Source organism: Chroicocephalus ridibundus, chromosome 19 (genome assembly GCF_963924245.1).
Source record: "Chroicocephalus ridibundus chromosome 19, bChrRid1.1, whole genome shotgun sequence".
Classification (NCBI taxonomy): Eukaryota; Metazoa; Chordata; class Aves; order Charadriiformes; family Laridae; genus Chroicocephalus; species Chroicocephalus ridibundus.
This window is the reverse complement of record NC_086302.1, coordinates 2262220-2276169: the sequence shown is the minus strand read 5'-3', so window position 1 is coordinate 2276169 and position 13950 is coordinate 2262220. Positions and strand designations below refer to the sequence as shown.

The 13950-nt window shown below is 65.9% G+C and overlaps 3 protein-coding genes across 9 annotated transcripts in view; 2 read left to right on the top strand and 1 right to left on the bottom strand.

The window, feature by feature from the left end:
* The window catches only part of DLGAP3 (DLG associated protein 3), a 28296-nt gene extending 26198 nt beyond the window's left edge, over positions 1–2098 (top strand). For 4 of the 6 annotated variants that reach the window (XM_063356024.1, XM_063356027.1, XM_063356025.1 and 1 more), the window contains one exon: positions 39–2097. In XM_063356024.1, the coding sequence (XP_063212094.1) occupies positions 39–257 (219 nt within the window). In that variant the 3' untranslated portion in view covers positions 258–2097. Of the gene's footprint in view, positions 1–38 lie in introns of all 6 variants that reach the window. The other 2 variants (XM_063356028.1, XM_063356029.1) reach the window with 1 other exon arrangement.
* Positions 2099–2946: 848 nt separating this feature from the next.
* Positions 2947–4288, top strand: SMIM12 (small integral membrane protein 12). The gene is made up of 2 exons (XM_063356164.1): positions 2947–2986; positions 3230–4288. The coding sequence occupies exon 2, from the start codon at positions 3247–3249 to the stop codon at positions 3523–3525; it is 279 nt and encodes a 92-aa protein (XP_063212234.1). The 5' UTR covers positions 2947–2986; positions 3230–3246; the 3' UTR covers positions 3526–4288.
* A 6218-nt stretch (positions 4289–10506) lies between these two features.
* Positions 10507–13916, bottom strand: GJA4 (gap junction protein alpha 4). 2 transcript variants are annotated; one of them, XM_063356113.1, is made up of 2 exons: positions 13702–13916; positions 10507–12734 (listed from the first exon to the last, which is right to left on the bottom strand). In XM_063356113.1, exon 2 carries the CDS (start codon positions 12711–12713, stop codon positions 11682–11684), a length of 1032 nt encoding a protein of 343 aa, XP_063212183.1. In that variant the 5' UTR covers positions 12714–12734; positions 13702–13916; the 3' UTR covers positions 10507–11681. The 2 variants fall into 2 exon arrangements, with proteins under 2 accessions (XP_063212183.1, XP_063212184.1); XM_063356114.1 differs by lacking the exon at positions 13702–13916 and adding an exon at positions 13381–13525.
* Between the last annotated feature and the right edge of the window lie 34 nt (positions 13917–13950).

The window sequence follows — 13950 nt, the reverse complement described above, 5'->3', positions numbered from 1 at the left end:
CCAGAGGTCCTGCCCTGAAGCCCCCATTGTCTGTGCAGGAGGAGAAGAAGGTGCCTCCCCCGATACCAAAGAAGCCGCCACGCTCCAAGGTGCACCCGGTGAAGGAGCGCTCCCTGGACTCAGTGGACCGGCAGCGGCAGGAGGCCCGCAAGCGGCTCCTGGCAGCCAAGCGAGCTGCCTCCTTCCGCCAGAGCTCGGCCACCGAGAGCGCGGACAGCATCGAGATCTACATCCCCGAGGCACAGACCCGGCTGTGACCGCAGCCTCCGCTTTTCTACCCGGACTGGATGGCGCGGCCATAGCTCACTGTGATGGGGGGCCGCGGGGACACCCTGGGGCAGCTCTTGGCCCCACTCACAGCTTCTCTCTTTTCTATCCTAGACCTTTCTCGGATCCGACGGCAGGTGAACACAAGCCCGGTTCTGCCCCATCCCCATGCCCCACGCCCGCATGCCCCTGCCAGCCTCTCCCGGGGTCTGGGGCTCTCCCTCCCTCTGCCCTCCCTGGGGCCGTGTCCCAGCTCTCTGTCCCCTTCCCCCCCCGCAGCCCTTCTGCACCCCCCACTAGCCTGCATCCCAGCCGAAAGAGAGGTGACCCTTGGCCCCTGGCCCCGCCGGGCTGGAGGGGAGGGGGCTGCAGGCAGGCCCCCCCGCCTCTCTGTACTCAGTGCAATCCCCCAGCGCGCAGCGGGGACGGGCCCCCCCCAGCCCCTGCTCAGCCAGAGCCCCCCCAGCCCCCCTCCCCGGCCCTGCCGGCACGAGGCTCGGGGACAAGGGGCTCCCGCACGATGCCCCCTCGTGCCTCCGGCTTGGGTGCCATGGGGGACCCAGGGCTCCTTCCCCTATATACATATATAAATATAACCTGAGGAATAAACCAGAAACTACACGTGACCAGCGCTGTGTTCTGGCTGGTGGGACGGACCAGAGCAGCAGAACCCCCCGGTCACGGCGAGCTGCCCCGCTTCCCTCACACGGAGCATCGCGACGCGCTTCTCCTTTTCCCGCTCAACCCTCCTTCCCCATCCGTCTGTCCCTCCATCCCTCTGGCCTTCCCTCCTGCCAGCTGGGAGACCGGGAGCACCTCTGCAGCGTGGTTGGGGAGGGGGGATACGGTTCCCCAATGCCTTGCCACCGGTGGGAGCTGCTTCCCCGGTGTGCGAGCAAGGTGGGAGTGGTGGGGAGACCTGCCCGCAGCCCGTTTGCACCCGCAGTGCTGGCGACCATGGTGGCTCCACCCAGAGACAGCAGGTGGGACAGGCGCATGGACATGGTCAGCATCTGTCCCTTGATTGCGGGGCTGCCAGAGATCACCCCAGGGGGTCACCCCTTCTCCCCGGGCTCCCAGTGCCCCGCAGGGATGGGAGACCCCAGGACGGGGCTGTTGTGGGGACACTCCTTGTGGGGACAGGGGACGCGCCGGGATGCTACTGCTCCCAGCTCCCCCATCACTGCACACAGACACAGGAGCAGGGTGGGGGGGCCCCAAAGGTCCCCTCCAGGGCAGAGCAGTGTGGCAGGACAGGAGGCTGCATCTGCCCCATCCCTGTCCCTGTCCCCATCCCTGGTCCCCTCTCCAAGCATCCTGTCCCCCCAACGTCCCTGTTGGTGGCAGAAGTGGGGAGGACCCCCATCCCTGTCCCCCACCCCGCCATGCCAGCAACTCCACGCAGCATCACCAGCCCAGGCAGGGCCAGTGGGTGCTGGGTAGCTCCCGAAATGTGGGGCCAAACCTCACCCAGGGCCCTCAGGCGGGACGGCGGGATCGGAGGCAGCTGGGGGGGAGCCCAGGTCATGCCCCCCATGTAGGGGGGGGGCCGGGGCCGAGCAGGGGGACGCCTTGTCGGGAGTCCCTCGCTCCAGGGGGTCTGTCGGTGCTAAACACCTCTGGGATGGCAGCACCCGCTCAGCCACCCAAAGCCCTTTCCCACCCCACTCCCCCCCCCTGCACCCCGGATTTAGGGACGTGCCTGGGAAGGCCCCCCCGGCCCCCGCCCCGGCCAGCGCCATGCAGTGACCGTGACACGTGGCTCCCTTTTTATTGTAATGAACCGCCGCAATTAATAAAGATGACTTTGGTTACTCCGGGCCAGCGGCCGGCGCTGGGCTCGCCTTTCCCCCGTCTGCTGCCCCTTCGTGTCCGTGGGGTGGGAGAGGGGGGTCCGTGGGGCGGGAGAGGGGCTCTTGTGGGGGCGGGGGCAGATCTCCCTGTGGGGTAGCTGGGGGGTGTCTGCGGGACCCTGTGGGTTTCTGCCAGTGGATCTCCCCGTGGCTCTTTCCCTGGGGATTTCCCCGTGGGTCTCCCTGCGGGCGCCTGCGTGGATCTCCCCATGGCTCTCGCCCCATGGGTCTCCACGTGGGTGTCTCCCTGGGGGTGTCCTCAGGGGTCTCTTCCCATGGGTCTCTCCCTGTGAGTCTCTTCCCGTGGGTCTCCCCGTTGCGCTTTCCCTGTGGATCTCCCCATGGGTCTCCCCGTGGGCGGCCCTGGGGGTCTCTCCCGGTGGGTCACCCCGGGGGTCTCTCCCTGTGAGAGTCCCCCTGTGGCTCTCCCCGTGGGGGTCTCCCTGTGGCTCTCTCCCCTAGGTCTCCCCGGGGGTCTCCCCGTGAGCGTCCCCCTGTGGGTACCTCTCCATGGCTCTCCCCGGGAGTCTCCCCCGGCTCTCCCCGTGGGGGTGTCCCCCCGTGAGCATCTTCCCGAGGGTCTCCCCGGAGGTCTCCTCCCGAGTCACCCCCCATGGGTGTCTCTCCGCGGGTACGTCCCCGTGGCTCTCCCCATGGGCGTCCCCCCGCGATCCCCCTGGGTCTCCCCCGAGTACCGCCGCGGGGCGGCCCCAGCCCGAGCCGCTCCTCCCGCGCGGCGTCTCCCGCGCCGTCCGCCAGGGGGCAGCACGGCTCCGCCGGCCCGCGGGGGCGCCGCTCTCGGCCGCGCGCCCGCCGCTGACCGGAAGGGGCGGGGCCACGGCGGCGGCGGCGGCGGCCGGGCCCAGGTGAGCGGTGCCACCCGGGGCTCGCTCCGGCTCCGGTTCCGGCTGCGGGGGAACCCCGCGGGGGCCGGGCGGGGGTCCCGGCGCGGCCCGGGCGGGTCCCGATTCCGTGTGGGTCAGTGCCGAGGCCCCGGTGCTGCCCGCCCGCTGCGGCCTCTCCCGCGCGCTGCCAGGCCCGCAGGCCTCGGGCGCCGCGGGGCGCCGGGCCCGGCTTGTGACCACCGCGTTTCGTCCTCCCCCTGCCAGGCGCAGCCCCCGGCACCATGTGGCCCGTGCTGTGGGCGGCCGTGCGCTCCAAGGCCCCGTACGTCACGTTCCCGGTGGCCTTCGTGGTGGGGCTAGTGGGCTACCACCTGGAGTGGTTCCTCCGCGGCGACCCCTCGCCCACGGCCGAGGAGGAGAAGAGCATCTCGGAGCAGCGGGAGGAGCGCAAGCTGCAGGAGATCGCGGGCAAGGACCTGACCAAGGTGGTGAGCCTGAAGGACAAGCTGGAGTTCGCCCCTCGGGCCGTGCTGAACAGGAACCGCCCGGAAAAGAGTTAATTAAGTTGTTTGGGCAAATACGGTGCCCTGGAGCGACTGTCCTCGGGGCTGGGGCTGGCCGCTGGAGGGCTGTGTCCCACAGCGCCATGCTGGGGATTCCCCTGTCACCTGCACATCTTCCACCAGCCCAGGCACCAGGCTGGTGGAATACGCTACCTGGGCAATACGCTGTGCCCACTGCTGCTCTTCACCCTGCCGGGGCCCTCCGGAGAGTCAGAGTTTGGCCACCCCACGGATTCGCTTGAGCCACAGCGCCCAAACCTCCTCCTTTGTGTCGGAGCGGGAGGGACCCATGCTTTGGAGGTGGAGCATGCCTGAAACTCAGCAGCTCTCAGCCTTTCCTGGTCCCTGATCCACAAAACCCTCTTGGCCTGGTTCCACCCGTGTCTCTTTAGGTTTGGTGTGAAGATAGAAGAAACTTGGACCTGAGTGACATGGGGTCGGGGTCAGGCTAACTGCGTGTGGCAGGAGGATCTGCTGTCCTGCTTACAGCTCTCCTGTGGCTCCTCGTGAACCCCGACCACAGCACCACGGTACCACGTTACCCCCCATGGGAGCCTGAGCAGCGGTGGAGATCTCTGGGGAACCCCTCTCTGCATCGTCCCCAGGCTTCGCAGCGAGGAAGGGGGACAGGGGGAAGTGGAAGTCCTGCCCCTGCTTCCATTGTGGAGCTCTGAGCATGGCAGTGGCTTTGGGCTGGCATGTAGAGAATGGGGAGATCTCTGCCCTGTACAGGAACAGCCAGAATAAACTTCTGTCAGTCCTTGGGCCTCTGTGTCTTCTGCGTCAGCACCTGGCCCTAACCCCGGCTCAGAGTGTGCTTCTGCTCGCCATGTTTTCAAGAAGCAACCCCTTGGGAGAAATGCCGTCGTCGCCCCTGCCAGGCACTCACCTCGGGGCCTGGCAAAGAGGGTGGTGGGCAGGAAGGAGGAGGCGGCACTGAAATCCCAGCCCATGCTGCAGTTGGGCCTCCCTCCCAGCTCCCCCAGCCGCGTCATCTCTTCCCTTCGACCTCCTTATCTAGACAAGAAGGGCTGTGGCAGCGCTGGGTGGGGGCCCAGGGGACGGGGGGGTTCCCGCTGGGCTGCTGAGCAGGGCAGTGCGTGGTGTGAGAGGCTGGCAGCGAGCACTGGGGGAACTGGTGGCCAGCGTCCCCTCCAGCCTCGGGTGTCACCAACATGGCAAGACCAAACCCTGGCGAGAGCTGCCCCAGCAGGGCCAGCTGGTAACTGCTGCTGTTTGCCGGCAGCGTGCCGGGGCCGAGCGGCCATAGCCAGGGTTATCACTGTCTCCGCACTTGTTTTTTCCCCTGGTGCCTGAGCGAGGCCTCACCGCTGGCCCGGCCCGGCCTTCCCCTCCCGGGGACGATAAATCTGTCGTGTCTGGTGCAAAGCCCTGAGGTCAGCAGCCAGTTCAGCGTTTCGCCTCGCTCCATCCCGCTTCCTCGGGGCCAGCTCCTGCCCCGCTGACAGCTTTACTGCCGGCGCTGCCCAGCTGTGTTTACTGTCCGACCCTCTGTCCTCGGGCCGGATCATGGCCCAGCACCACCGGGAAATCTCAGGCCTTTGCCGTTGCGGTGTGCGAGAGCAGCTGAGGCTGGGTTAGAGAGTGCAGGAGGAGGCTCAGGTGATGCAAAGGCTCTCCCAGCCGTGCCCCACAGCTGCCTCCTGCACTGGGGGCTCACGGCACCTCTTGTGCCACCACCCCAGTCCCCCTGGCGGGCCGGCACTGTCCCCTGAGCTAACCCTTTCCCGTGGCCTCCTGCTTTCCCAGCCTGGCTGTGGGGTGACGCTGGGCGACAGGCTGTTCCCTATTGTGTGCTGGGGTGGGAACGGTCCTGTCCCTTCCCCCAGCCACGACCAGCCGGACCCAGCTCGGAAACGTCTTCCAAAATGCCTTTGTTCACCCTGCGACGGAGCGGCTCCCTCGGCTGTTTATAGCCCATTGATCTGTCTGTTCCCAGGACCGGCCGGGCACAATCGGGCTTTGTCGGGGCCTCGCTGCCCCGTTTCCTCCCCTGGGCCCACGCGGTGTCGGTCGGGGGGGCTGCTCTGGGCCAGCGCTGGAACAATGTCCTCGGGAAGGACTGAGCCCCCACAGCAGTGACATGGGCACCGATGGCACCTGGCCGGGCAGTCGCTGCCCTGCTCGTGCCCCAGCTGCCTTGCTGGTTTTTAGCTCATTTCCGTGTGTCTGGGGGCTCCCATCCGTCCCCACGGCAGACGCTGCCATTGCTGCAGATTCCCGGCAGGCGCTGGGGCAGGGGTGAAGCTGCTTCCCAGAGCCCGGTTGCCTTTCTCCTAAACCCTCGGTGCCGTAAACCCACCCTTCCTCCCATTGAATCCCAACAATGTGCTGCCTGGGAAGCACTGTCTGGACAAGAATAGGAGTCGGCAAGCACTCAGGGCTGGGGCGAGCAGCCACGGTGGCTCACGAAGAGTGAGAGGAAGCTTTTTTGAATAAACCATTATGGCAAAAAACTGGCTTCCTGAGCCTGCACAACACTGCTCAAGTGCAAGTCCTTGGTCTGGTCCAGCACGTTTGTAATCCAGTTGCCAGCACGGCACAGCTGGGCGCTGCAGCAGGAGTGTGGCGAGGAGCCGTGCCAGCAGCATGGCCAGGGCTGTGGGAGGGGGGAGCCTGTCCTCAGGCAGGGAGACCCACACCAGGCCCCGAGGCTGGCGTTTTGCGGGAGAGCATCCTCCCAGGGCTTGTCCGATTTTGGGGCAGTCCCTGCAGCCAGGGCCGGCTGCCCTGTGCCGCAGGGCAGGGATTGAATCCAGCTGCCTGTCCCTGCCCAGCCCGCGGTGGCCATGCCCCAGGCTTGGCGGGATCAAGCCGGCTGCCATGCTCTTGGCACAGCCCTGTTACCGCATTCCTGCTTCCCCACCAGCTCCGAGGGTGGCTGCAGCTCCCGGGCTGACCCTCTGCCCTGCCTGGAGCCAGGTTTGCTCCCGGAGGTCCATCGGGACCAGCTTGTGAGAGGAGCAGGTGGAGGTTTCCGGAGGCAGGATGCAGGGAGCGAGCTGGGGCCATGGGGATGGGGACGGGGCAGGGGGGAGCTGGGAAAGCTGCTGTGCAGGCAGGGGCAGTGAGAGCCCCCCCGGCTGCTCGGCACGGCTCGGCACACCTGGACGGCCGCAGCGGACGTCCGGTTAGATCAGAGCAGGGATGCACCAGCTGCACGGGGCTGGGGACGCTGTGACCCTGCGCTGGCACAAGAGCTGCTCAGAGCCATCAGTCCCCTTCCCACAAGGTGACGATGCTTTGAGGAGGAGAGGAGCAGTGTGGGGAGCTGGGGCCCGCAGGGACTCGGGCTCCTGCGTCCCATCCTGCAGCAGCGCAGTCACCCCAGGACCTGCAGTGTGCCTGCAGCCCCGGGACACGGAGGGTGCTCACCCCAGCTGCACTGGAGAGCAAATGGCGCTTCCTCCCCCCGGCGCGTCCCCTGCAGCCCCTGGGGACGTCCGCTCCCTGCCCGGCCAGCCGAGACTCTTTTCCCAGGCTCTAGTTTTGCCCTTTGCCCGAGCGCGGCCGAGTCCTTTCCCAGCCTCCCCATCTTGCCTCTTCCTGCCGCAGCCCCCACGGTGCAGGTCTGCCCTGCCGTGCCCAACGGCTCCTTCCTATGGCTGGCAAAAGCCCTAAAGTGCTGTGAGAGAGGAGCAGCCCTGGAGATGCTGCCCCTGAGCCCTGGCCGGGGACAGCCACAGTGGGACACGTTCCCTTCCTGCTCAGCATCGCCTCTTCTTCAGCACAGGGCTGAATCCCCATCCCCAGCACCCTGGGGCCACCACGGCTCCTTGCTTTTAGGCCAGATCCACTACCCTGCACCAGAAAAAGCCCCCTGAGCATGTGGGCAGCAGCTTCTGCCCTTGTGGAGCTGCACTGGGACGAAGCCCTGAGCTGCTGGCGGGAGCAGGACCCATCCCGGGCTGGGCATGGGGTGCCGGGCGCTGCGGTCCCGTTGCCTCGGTGCAAGGAAGCGGCCAGAGGGGAGCGACAATGTCAGGATGCGGGAAGTCGTCGGGGCTATTGAGCGCGTTTCCTCCCGCCCGTGGTTCTCACACGGGGCCGCATTGTCTGCCATGCCCGCGCGTGGAGGGCTAAATATAACCCCGCACTGGGGCCAGGCCCTCGGGAGGAAGGGAGCTGTTTGGGGTTTGCTTTTCCTTCGTTGTGCACGGTTGGCAGCGGTGCTGTTAAGGGCAGGATCGTACCTACTTTGGTGTTGCCTCAATGGTGGGTGCTGGAGCTTGGGGGGTCCCTGCCTGTCCCAGGAGGATGCTTCTGCCTGCGCCCTGTCCCCCGAGGGGCTGTGGGAAATGGGGTGCTGGGGCTGCAGGCAGAGCCCTGGGCACGGATGGGGCTCCAGCGGGCCGGGGGGACCATGGTGTGGCCCCGGCTGGCATCCCCCTGCCCAGCCCTCTGCCTTTCCTCCCCTCTCAGCTGCGATTTTGCTCCTGCTGCGGCTCTTCCTGTGAGCAGGTCAGATTTAGACACTTGCTATTTTCTGTACGCTGGGAAAGCTTAAAAATAAACTCCTTGGTGCTCAGCCAGCGCCTTGGTCAGAGTCTTGCAGGCGGGACACGCTGCTGCAGCCCTCACAGCTCCTGTCCTGCAGCCTGGGGCAAGATAGTGCAGGGGGAGCCCAGCACGGTCTGGTCCTAACTGGGAGGAGGGGATGAACCTCCCTGCAAATGCATGGCCGCAGGACAGAGTCCCTGGCGCAGGCTCCTGGGGGCTGTGGCTGGTGTGAGCCCAATGTCCCCAGCAGGAGCTGGGGGCCCAGGACTGGCAGAGCTGGCCCAAAGCTTTTCCTGGGGAGTGTGCCAAGTGGCCACCCCCACAGCATCCTCCCGAGCCACTGGCAAGCAGCAGAGGGGTGCACAGGGTGCTGGCTAGGCACCCAAGGGACACCCCACGCCTGCGTCCCCCCAGCCTCAGGCTGTTGGTGGTCAGGTCAGATGGGCATCCGTCTCTCTGTCCACCTCTGTCGCTCTTCCTTTCACTCCTCTGGCCATGTCTCCTCCCTCTCTGGGCACTCACTTTCTTCCAGGGGCCGAGGATGCGGGAGCAGCCCCACGGTGCTGCCTGCACCCTGCCGAGGATGGCAGCCTGGCTCCTGCCCCATGGCACAGCGCAGGCAGGCGAGATGGTTCTGGGAGGCTGCGGCTGTGCCTTGGAAAGTACATCCAGCCATGGGTTGGAATAAACCCCACAAGGCTCTTAGGTGGGGGTACAAAAACTGCTCTCCCTGAAAAACCATGCTGAGGGCACTGCCAGCACGGCAGCCATAGCGGTGAGTGGCCCCGGGAGTACCCACACGTCATGGATGTACCCGGGGCTGTGCTCGCTGCCCATTATCCCAGAGCCAGACCCAAAGCTGGGTCTCGGGGTGCCCATGGGGAGCCCCTCACCGCAGCCTCCAGGCTGCCCGTGCCACTGCAGGGCTCAGCGTCATGGTACGGGGCCAGGCTTCAGGGCAGCGAGTGCCGTTCCCAGAAAGGGACCGGAGGGGCCTGTTTACTCAGGAGGGAACGCGGAGGTGTGAGAAAGGCTGTGCGTGTCTGTCCGGACGCTATCTGTCCCCGGGCTCTGCCAAAGGTTTCACTGGGCCAGCCCAAGCCCTTATCAGCTGTGAACTTTTATTTGCCTAAAGGCCACCCACCCGCCTTCTGGGGGGCTGCTGCCAACACCAGCCCCCGCTGCTGCCCCCACCGTGCAGGTGAGCCCCTCGCTGTTGTTGTTGGCGTGCAGGTCCCGGCGGCGTGGGGTCACACCGGCCACCCCGAGCCGCCTTGTCACAACACGGGAACAATAGCGGGACGCGGAGCTGTGTTTGCGCAGCGCCGGCGGCCGGGCACCGTGTCCAGGCAAGGGGGCTCTCGGCCGTCTTGTTTTCCACCTTGCAGGGCCGTTCGGAAAAGCGTGACGCTCCCCCGGTGCCAACAAAAATATGAGCCCCAGAGAGGGGAGGCGAGTGGGGAGCGCTGCCGGCGGGTAAACACACGCCGCGGCTGCACCGTTACCTTTCACACGGGCATTTCCTCCTGGCCGGGCTGCTCTCCCCAGAAAGCCACAGCACTGCGGGGCTTTGCAGCTCTGCTGGTGCCTGGCAAGGGCTGGGGTTGTTGCCACCCATTGTGCTGGGGTGCCCCGGGGGTCCCCCCCAGGCAACAGTGGGAGCAGGGCAATGTCCCTCCGGAGACGGTGGAAGCAGGGCAGGGTCCCTCTGGAGGAGATCTGCCCCAGCATCTTCATGGAGGGCGCTGGGGAGGGCTGAGAGCCAGCAGCACGCACCCCAGACCCCCGCCCCAGGGGATTGTACCCAGCAGGGTGGGGGGGCCAAGGGCGGGCTCGGCCCCCAGCCCAGGCTCTGCACCAAGGGCAGCGCAGCCGGGTGCCTCCCTCTCCGCTTCCTCCAGTGGCCGATGGCAGCGATATCACCCCGTATCACCCATATTTCATTTTCTCCAGGGTATTTTTAGTCCGTCCCACCCTCGGTGAAGAGGCCCTCAGCAGCCAGCAGCCTCTGCCCTGGGCTGGCCTGGCCAGAGAAACTAAACAACAGCCCCAGCCACATTGTGTGCCTTTATCTGCCGCTCATTTCCACCTATTATGCAGCCGTGAGCAGCTCCACGGCCTCTGCCGGGTTTATCTGCAGCAGAGCTAGGGCAGAGAGGGTGGCTACAGGGATAAGCTCTGCTTTGGGCCACCCTGAGCCACAACGGCCCCATGACAGCCCCTGGGCTGAAGGTGGGCTCAAGGGGACAGGACACTACAGCAGGGAGGGCTGTGCTTTCAGTGGGCGAGTGGCACCGGCAGCACAACTGGAGCTCGGAGGGTGCCCACGCTCATCCCACCACCCACGGGACAGGGGCTTCCCTCTCCCTCCACCCCAAACCCTCGCCCACCCTCCCCGAGACAGCTACATGAAGCACAGTCTCACACCACACTTCACTTTTTTCATTCATCCAACTTTATTCAACAAGATGCAACACTGAGTCTGCCAGGGGGAAAGGAAACAGCATTGAGGAGCAAAGTCTGTGTCCCACGCTCGTGTCTGGGTCACCCAGGACCCACAGCCCCCAGTCACCACAAGACCTTTCCCTTTCACAGCATCGGTGGGCTGGGGATGTCGGGGCAACCGCTCTCAGGGCAGCGGTTGGTTCTTCGGTGCCCTCCAGCACCTCAGCCCACAGCAGGAGATGACTAGTGCAAAGTAATAAAACCAATAACTCCCCAAACCAGCAGTTGCTAGGCTAATTCCTCCCCAAAAAAATCACAGGGCTCAAGGGCGCGTGGCCGGGCTGGACTCGACTCCCCAAATCCCCTGCACAGCTGCACCTTTAAGGCAGAAAGCTCTGTGGTAAGGCCAGCAGGTTAAAAATAACTTAGAGACACACATCACATGGGAAAGGGTCCAGGGCCAGAAGGCGGGGGGAGCTCACACTCCCTGGGCACCCGAGCGGTGACCCTGCAGCCATCGGGATCAGCCGGTCACCGCAGAGCCCCGGCTGAGAGCTGCCGGCAGCTTCACCCCGCCGTGCTCCGTGGGGAAGGGGCAGCTCCTGCAACAAACCCCGGGGCAGGAGCCGCTGGACCGCTGGCTCCCTGCCGGGGTGACAGGAACAGGATGGGGCTGGTGTCCAGGACCCGTCCGGCAGCGCTGCCCCAGCCCAGCTCCCCCCAGCCCTCCCGGGCTCAGCCCGTTTCATGCGGAGGCGAGTGGCTTCCCACGGCCGCATGCCCGGCTCTCACGCCAGCGGGGGCTCGGTCGAGCCCCAGGGTCCGGCCAAGCTACGGCTCCCGAGGGGCAGCAGCCTCCCCCTGCGGCCCCGGGGACAGCCTGTTCCCAGCCGCATGGCTCCAGGGATTTCTCCCTTTCCCACGGCGAGGCATGTGGGACACGCCGTCCCGGGGAACTTTCTGCAGTTTCCTTCCTTGCAGGGTCTGTGGGGAAAATAGGAGAGAGCGGAGACTCCGCTCAGCCCCGCTCCCGAGCATCGTGTCCCAGGGGCAGGCAGGTCTCCCCGGGGCTCCTCCGTGAGGCACAGCACCAGGCAGGAGGAGGCAGCTGCCTGCCCACGGCCAGCACCTTCGCAGGCACAAGGGACCAAGGAAGGTCCCCTCAGCCGGCTGGGGCCAGCCCGGCACTAGACATACTGCTTTTTGGAGGCTGAGCTCCCAGGCCGGCTGCACAGCTTCTCCTCCAGGGCGGGTGCTTCGGCAGCCCTGGGGGCGTAGGGGTCCGAGAGGGGTCTGCTCCCACTGCCCAGCGCCAGGTTCTCCTCGTTGTGGAAGTTGGCCCAGTTCTGCTCACTGGAGAGCTTGTTGTAGGCCTGGTAGGATGGTGCATGGCTCTCGGCCATGGGCAGGAAGGGGTAGTGCTTGGGCGGGTAGGGACCTGAGACCATGTCGTCAGCAAAGGTGTCCCGGCTTGGGCCGGCCGGCACCGACACCTTCTTGATGTTGCTAAGCAGGTTCTTGCAGCAGAGGTGGAAGAGCTCCATGAGGTTCAGGATTAAGGAGATCAGGCCCATCACAAGCATGAAGATGATGAAGATGCTCTTCTCAGTGGGGCGGGAGATGAAGCAGTCCACCTGATGGGGGCAGGGGTCCCTCTTGCACACGTAGCGGGGCACCATGGAGAAGCCGTACAGGTACCACTGCCCGACGAGGAAGCCAGCCTCAAAGATGCTCTTGCAGATCACACTCATTATGTATGTCCACATCAGCGCCCCGCGGATCTTGAGCCGCCCATCCTCTGTCATGTAGATCTTGGACATCTTCTTCTCCACAGCTGCCAGGGCCTGCTCAATCTTCGGATCCTTGCTGTGGATAGCCCGAAGCTCGCTCTCCTGGTGCTTCAGCTTCTCCTCCTTCCGGGAGAGATAGACAACGTGGCCGAGGTAAATCAGAGTTGGGGTGCTGACAAAGAGGAACTGGAGCACCCAGTAGCGGATGTGGGAGATGGGGAAGGCTTTATCATAGCAAACGTTGGTGCAGCCTGGCTGCTTGGTGTTGCACACAAAATCCGACTGCTCGTCCCCCCAGACGGACTCCCCGGCCAAGCCCAGGATGAGGATGCGGAAGATGAAGAGGACGGTGAGCCAGATCTTCCCGATCACGGTCGAGTGCTCCTGAACTTGGTCCAGCAGTTTCTCCAGGAAACCCCAGTCGCCCATCTTCTAGGGAACCTTGTGTCTCTGGCAGCAGAGAGGGGAGGAGAGAGGAACCAAGTCAATTTGCTGTTTCCACGCTGGGGCAGATGGGGCTACCTAAACCCAAGCTTTCTTGGGACACGGCTGCTCTGCAGAGGGTCCCAGCAAACCCACTGAGGAAATTCCCACACTTGGGCAAAGGAGCCAGGCAGCATTTCTGAACCCAGGAGTGTTCCTCCTCCACCCCACTGCCCAGTGTGGAAACATGGGGCTGGGGGAGCAGAGGCAACACAGGGATTCACCTCCCCCCAGCAGCACCCAGCCCGCAGCACCCATGGCTTGTGATTCTCCTGGCCTCCAAGGACACAGCCCACAGGGAAGGGCTCGCTGGCCAGCTGCTTTGGGGCTGCCCTGGGAGGTCAGGGCCACAGCAGGGGCTCACAGGAGCAGCCCAGATTTGCCTCTCCTACAGCCCGCTGCTCCAGCTCTACGGAAGGGCAGAGAGCAGCAGGGTTGTGGGAGGGGAGTACAGACCCCCGGGGTACAGCAGCCACCCTGAAACCCATTCAGGGCTCACCTCGCACTGATGGGACAGGTCCCAGCCTTGCTACGGGACAATGGCACCCCAGCCCCAGCATGCTCACCCTTGCCCAGGGCTTTCGCCAGCCCGGGGACCCCCCGCACCACTCACCGCACACAGACCCGATGCTGCTCCGGGGACCCCGGGGTGTCTCAGCCTCACCCCCGGCTGCGGGGGAGCCCAGCCCGCATCCCCCCGCGGGAACTCAGCCCCGCAGCCCGGCTGGGAGATAGGAAGCGGCCACAGCCCCGGCTCCTAATTAACCTCTGCCAATTAAGCAGGCAGAGGTGCCAGCTGGGCAGTTAAAGGGACACCCAGCCGCGGCGGGGTGGAGGTGGTGTCCCGAAGCAGACAGCGGGTGCCAGCGGTGGGGGTGTCCCCAAGCACGGTGTCCCCGAGCGGTGCCCGATGTCCCGGGGGTCCCTCACTCACCTCCGCCGCTCCCGGGCACGTCCCGCCTGGCTCGGGCCGCGCTGGGTGTGAGTGGCCGGGCCGGGCCGTGCGGCTCTGGCCGTGCGGGGCCCGGGGGAGCCGGGGGAGGAGCGCGGGCAGGAAACCGGGGGCCGGGGCTTAGCGCCGTGCCGCAGGTGTGCGGGGCCGCCCCGGCCCGGCCCGCTCCCCCCGGCCGAGGGGGCGGCCCCGGCGGGGAGGGGCGGGGTGGGGGCGGTGGGTCCGCGGAGC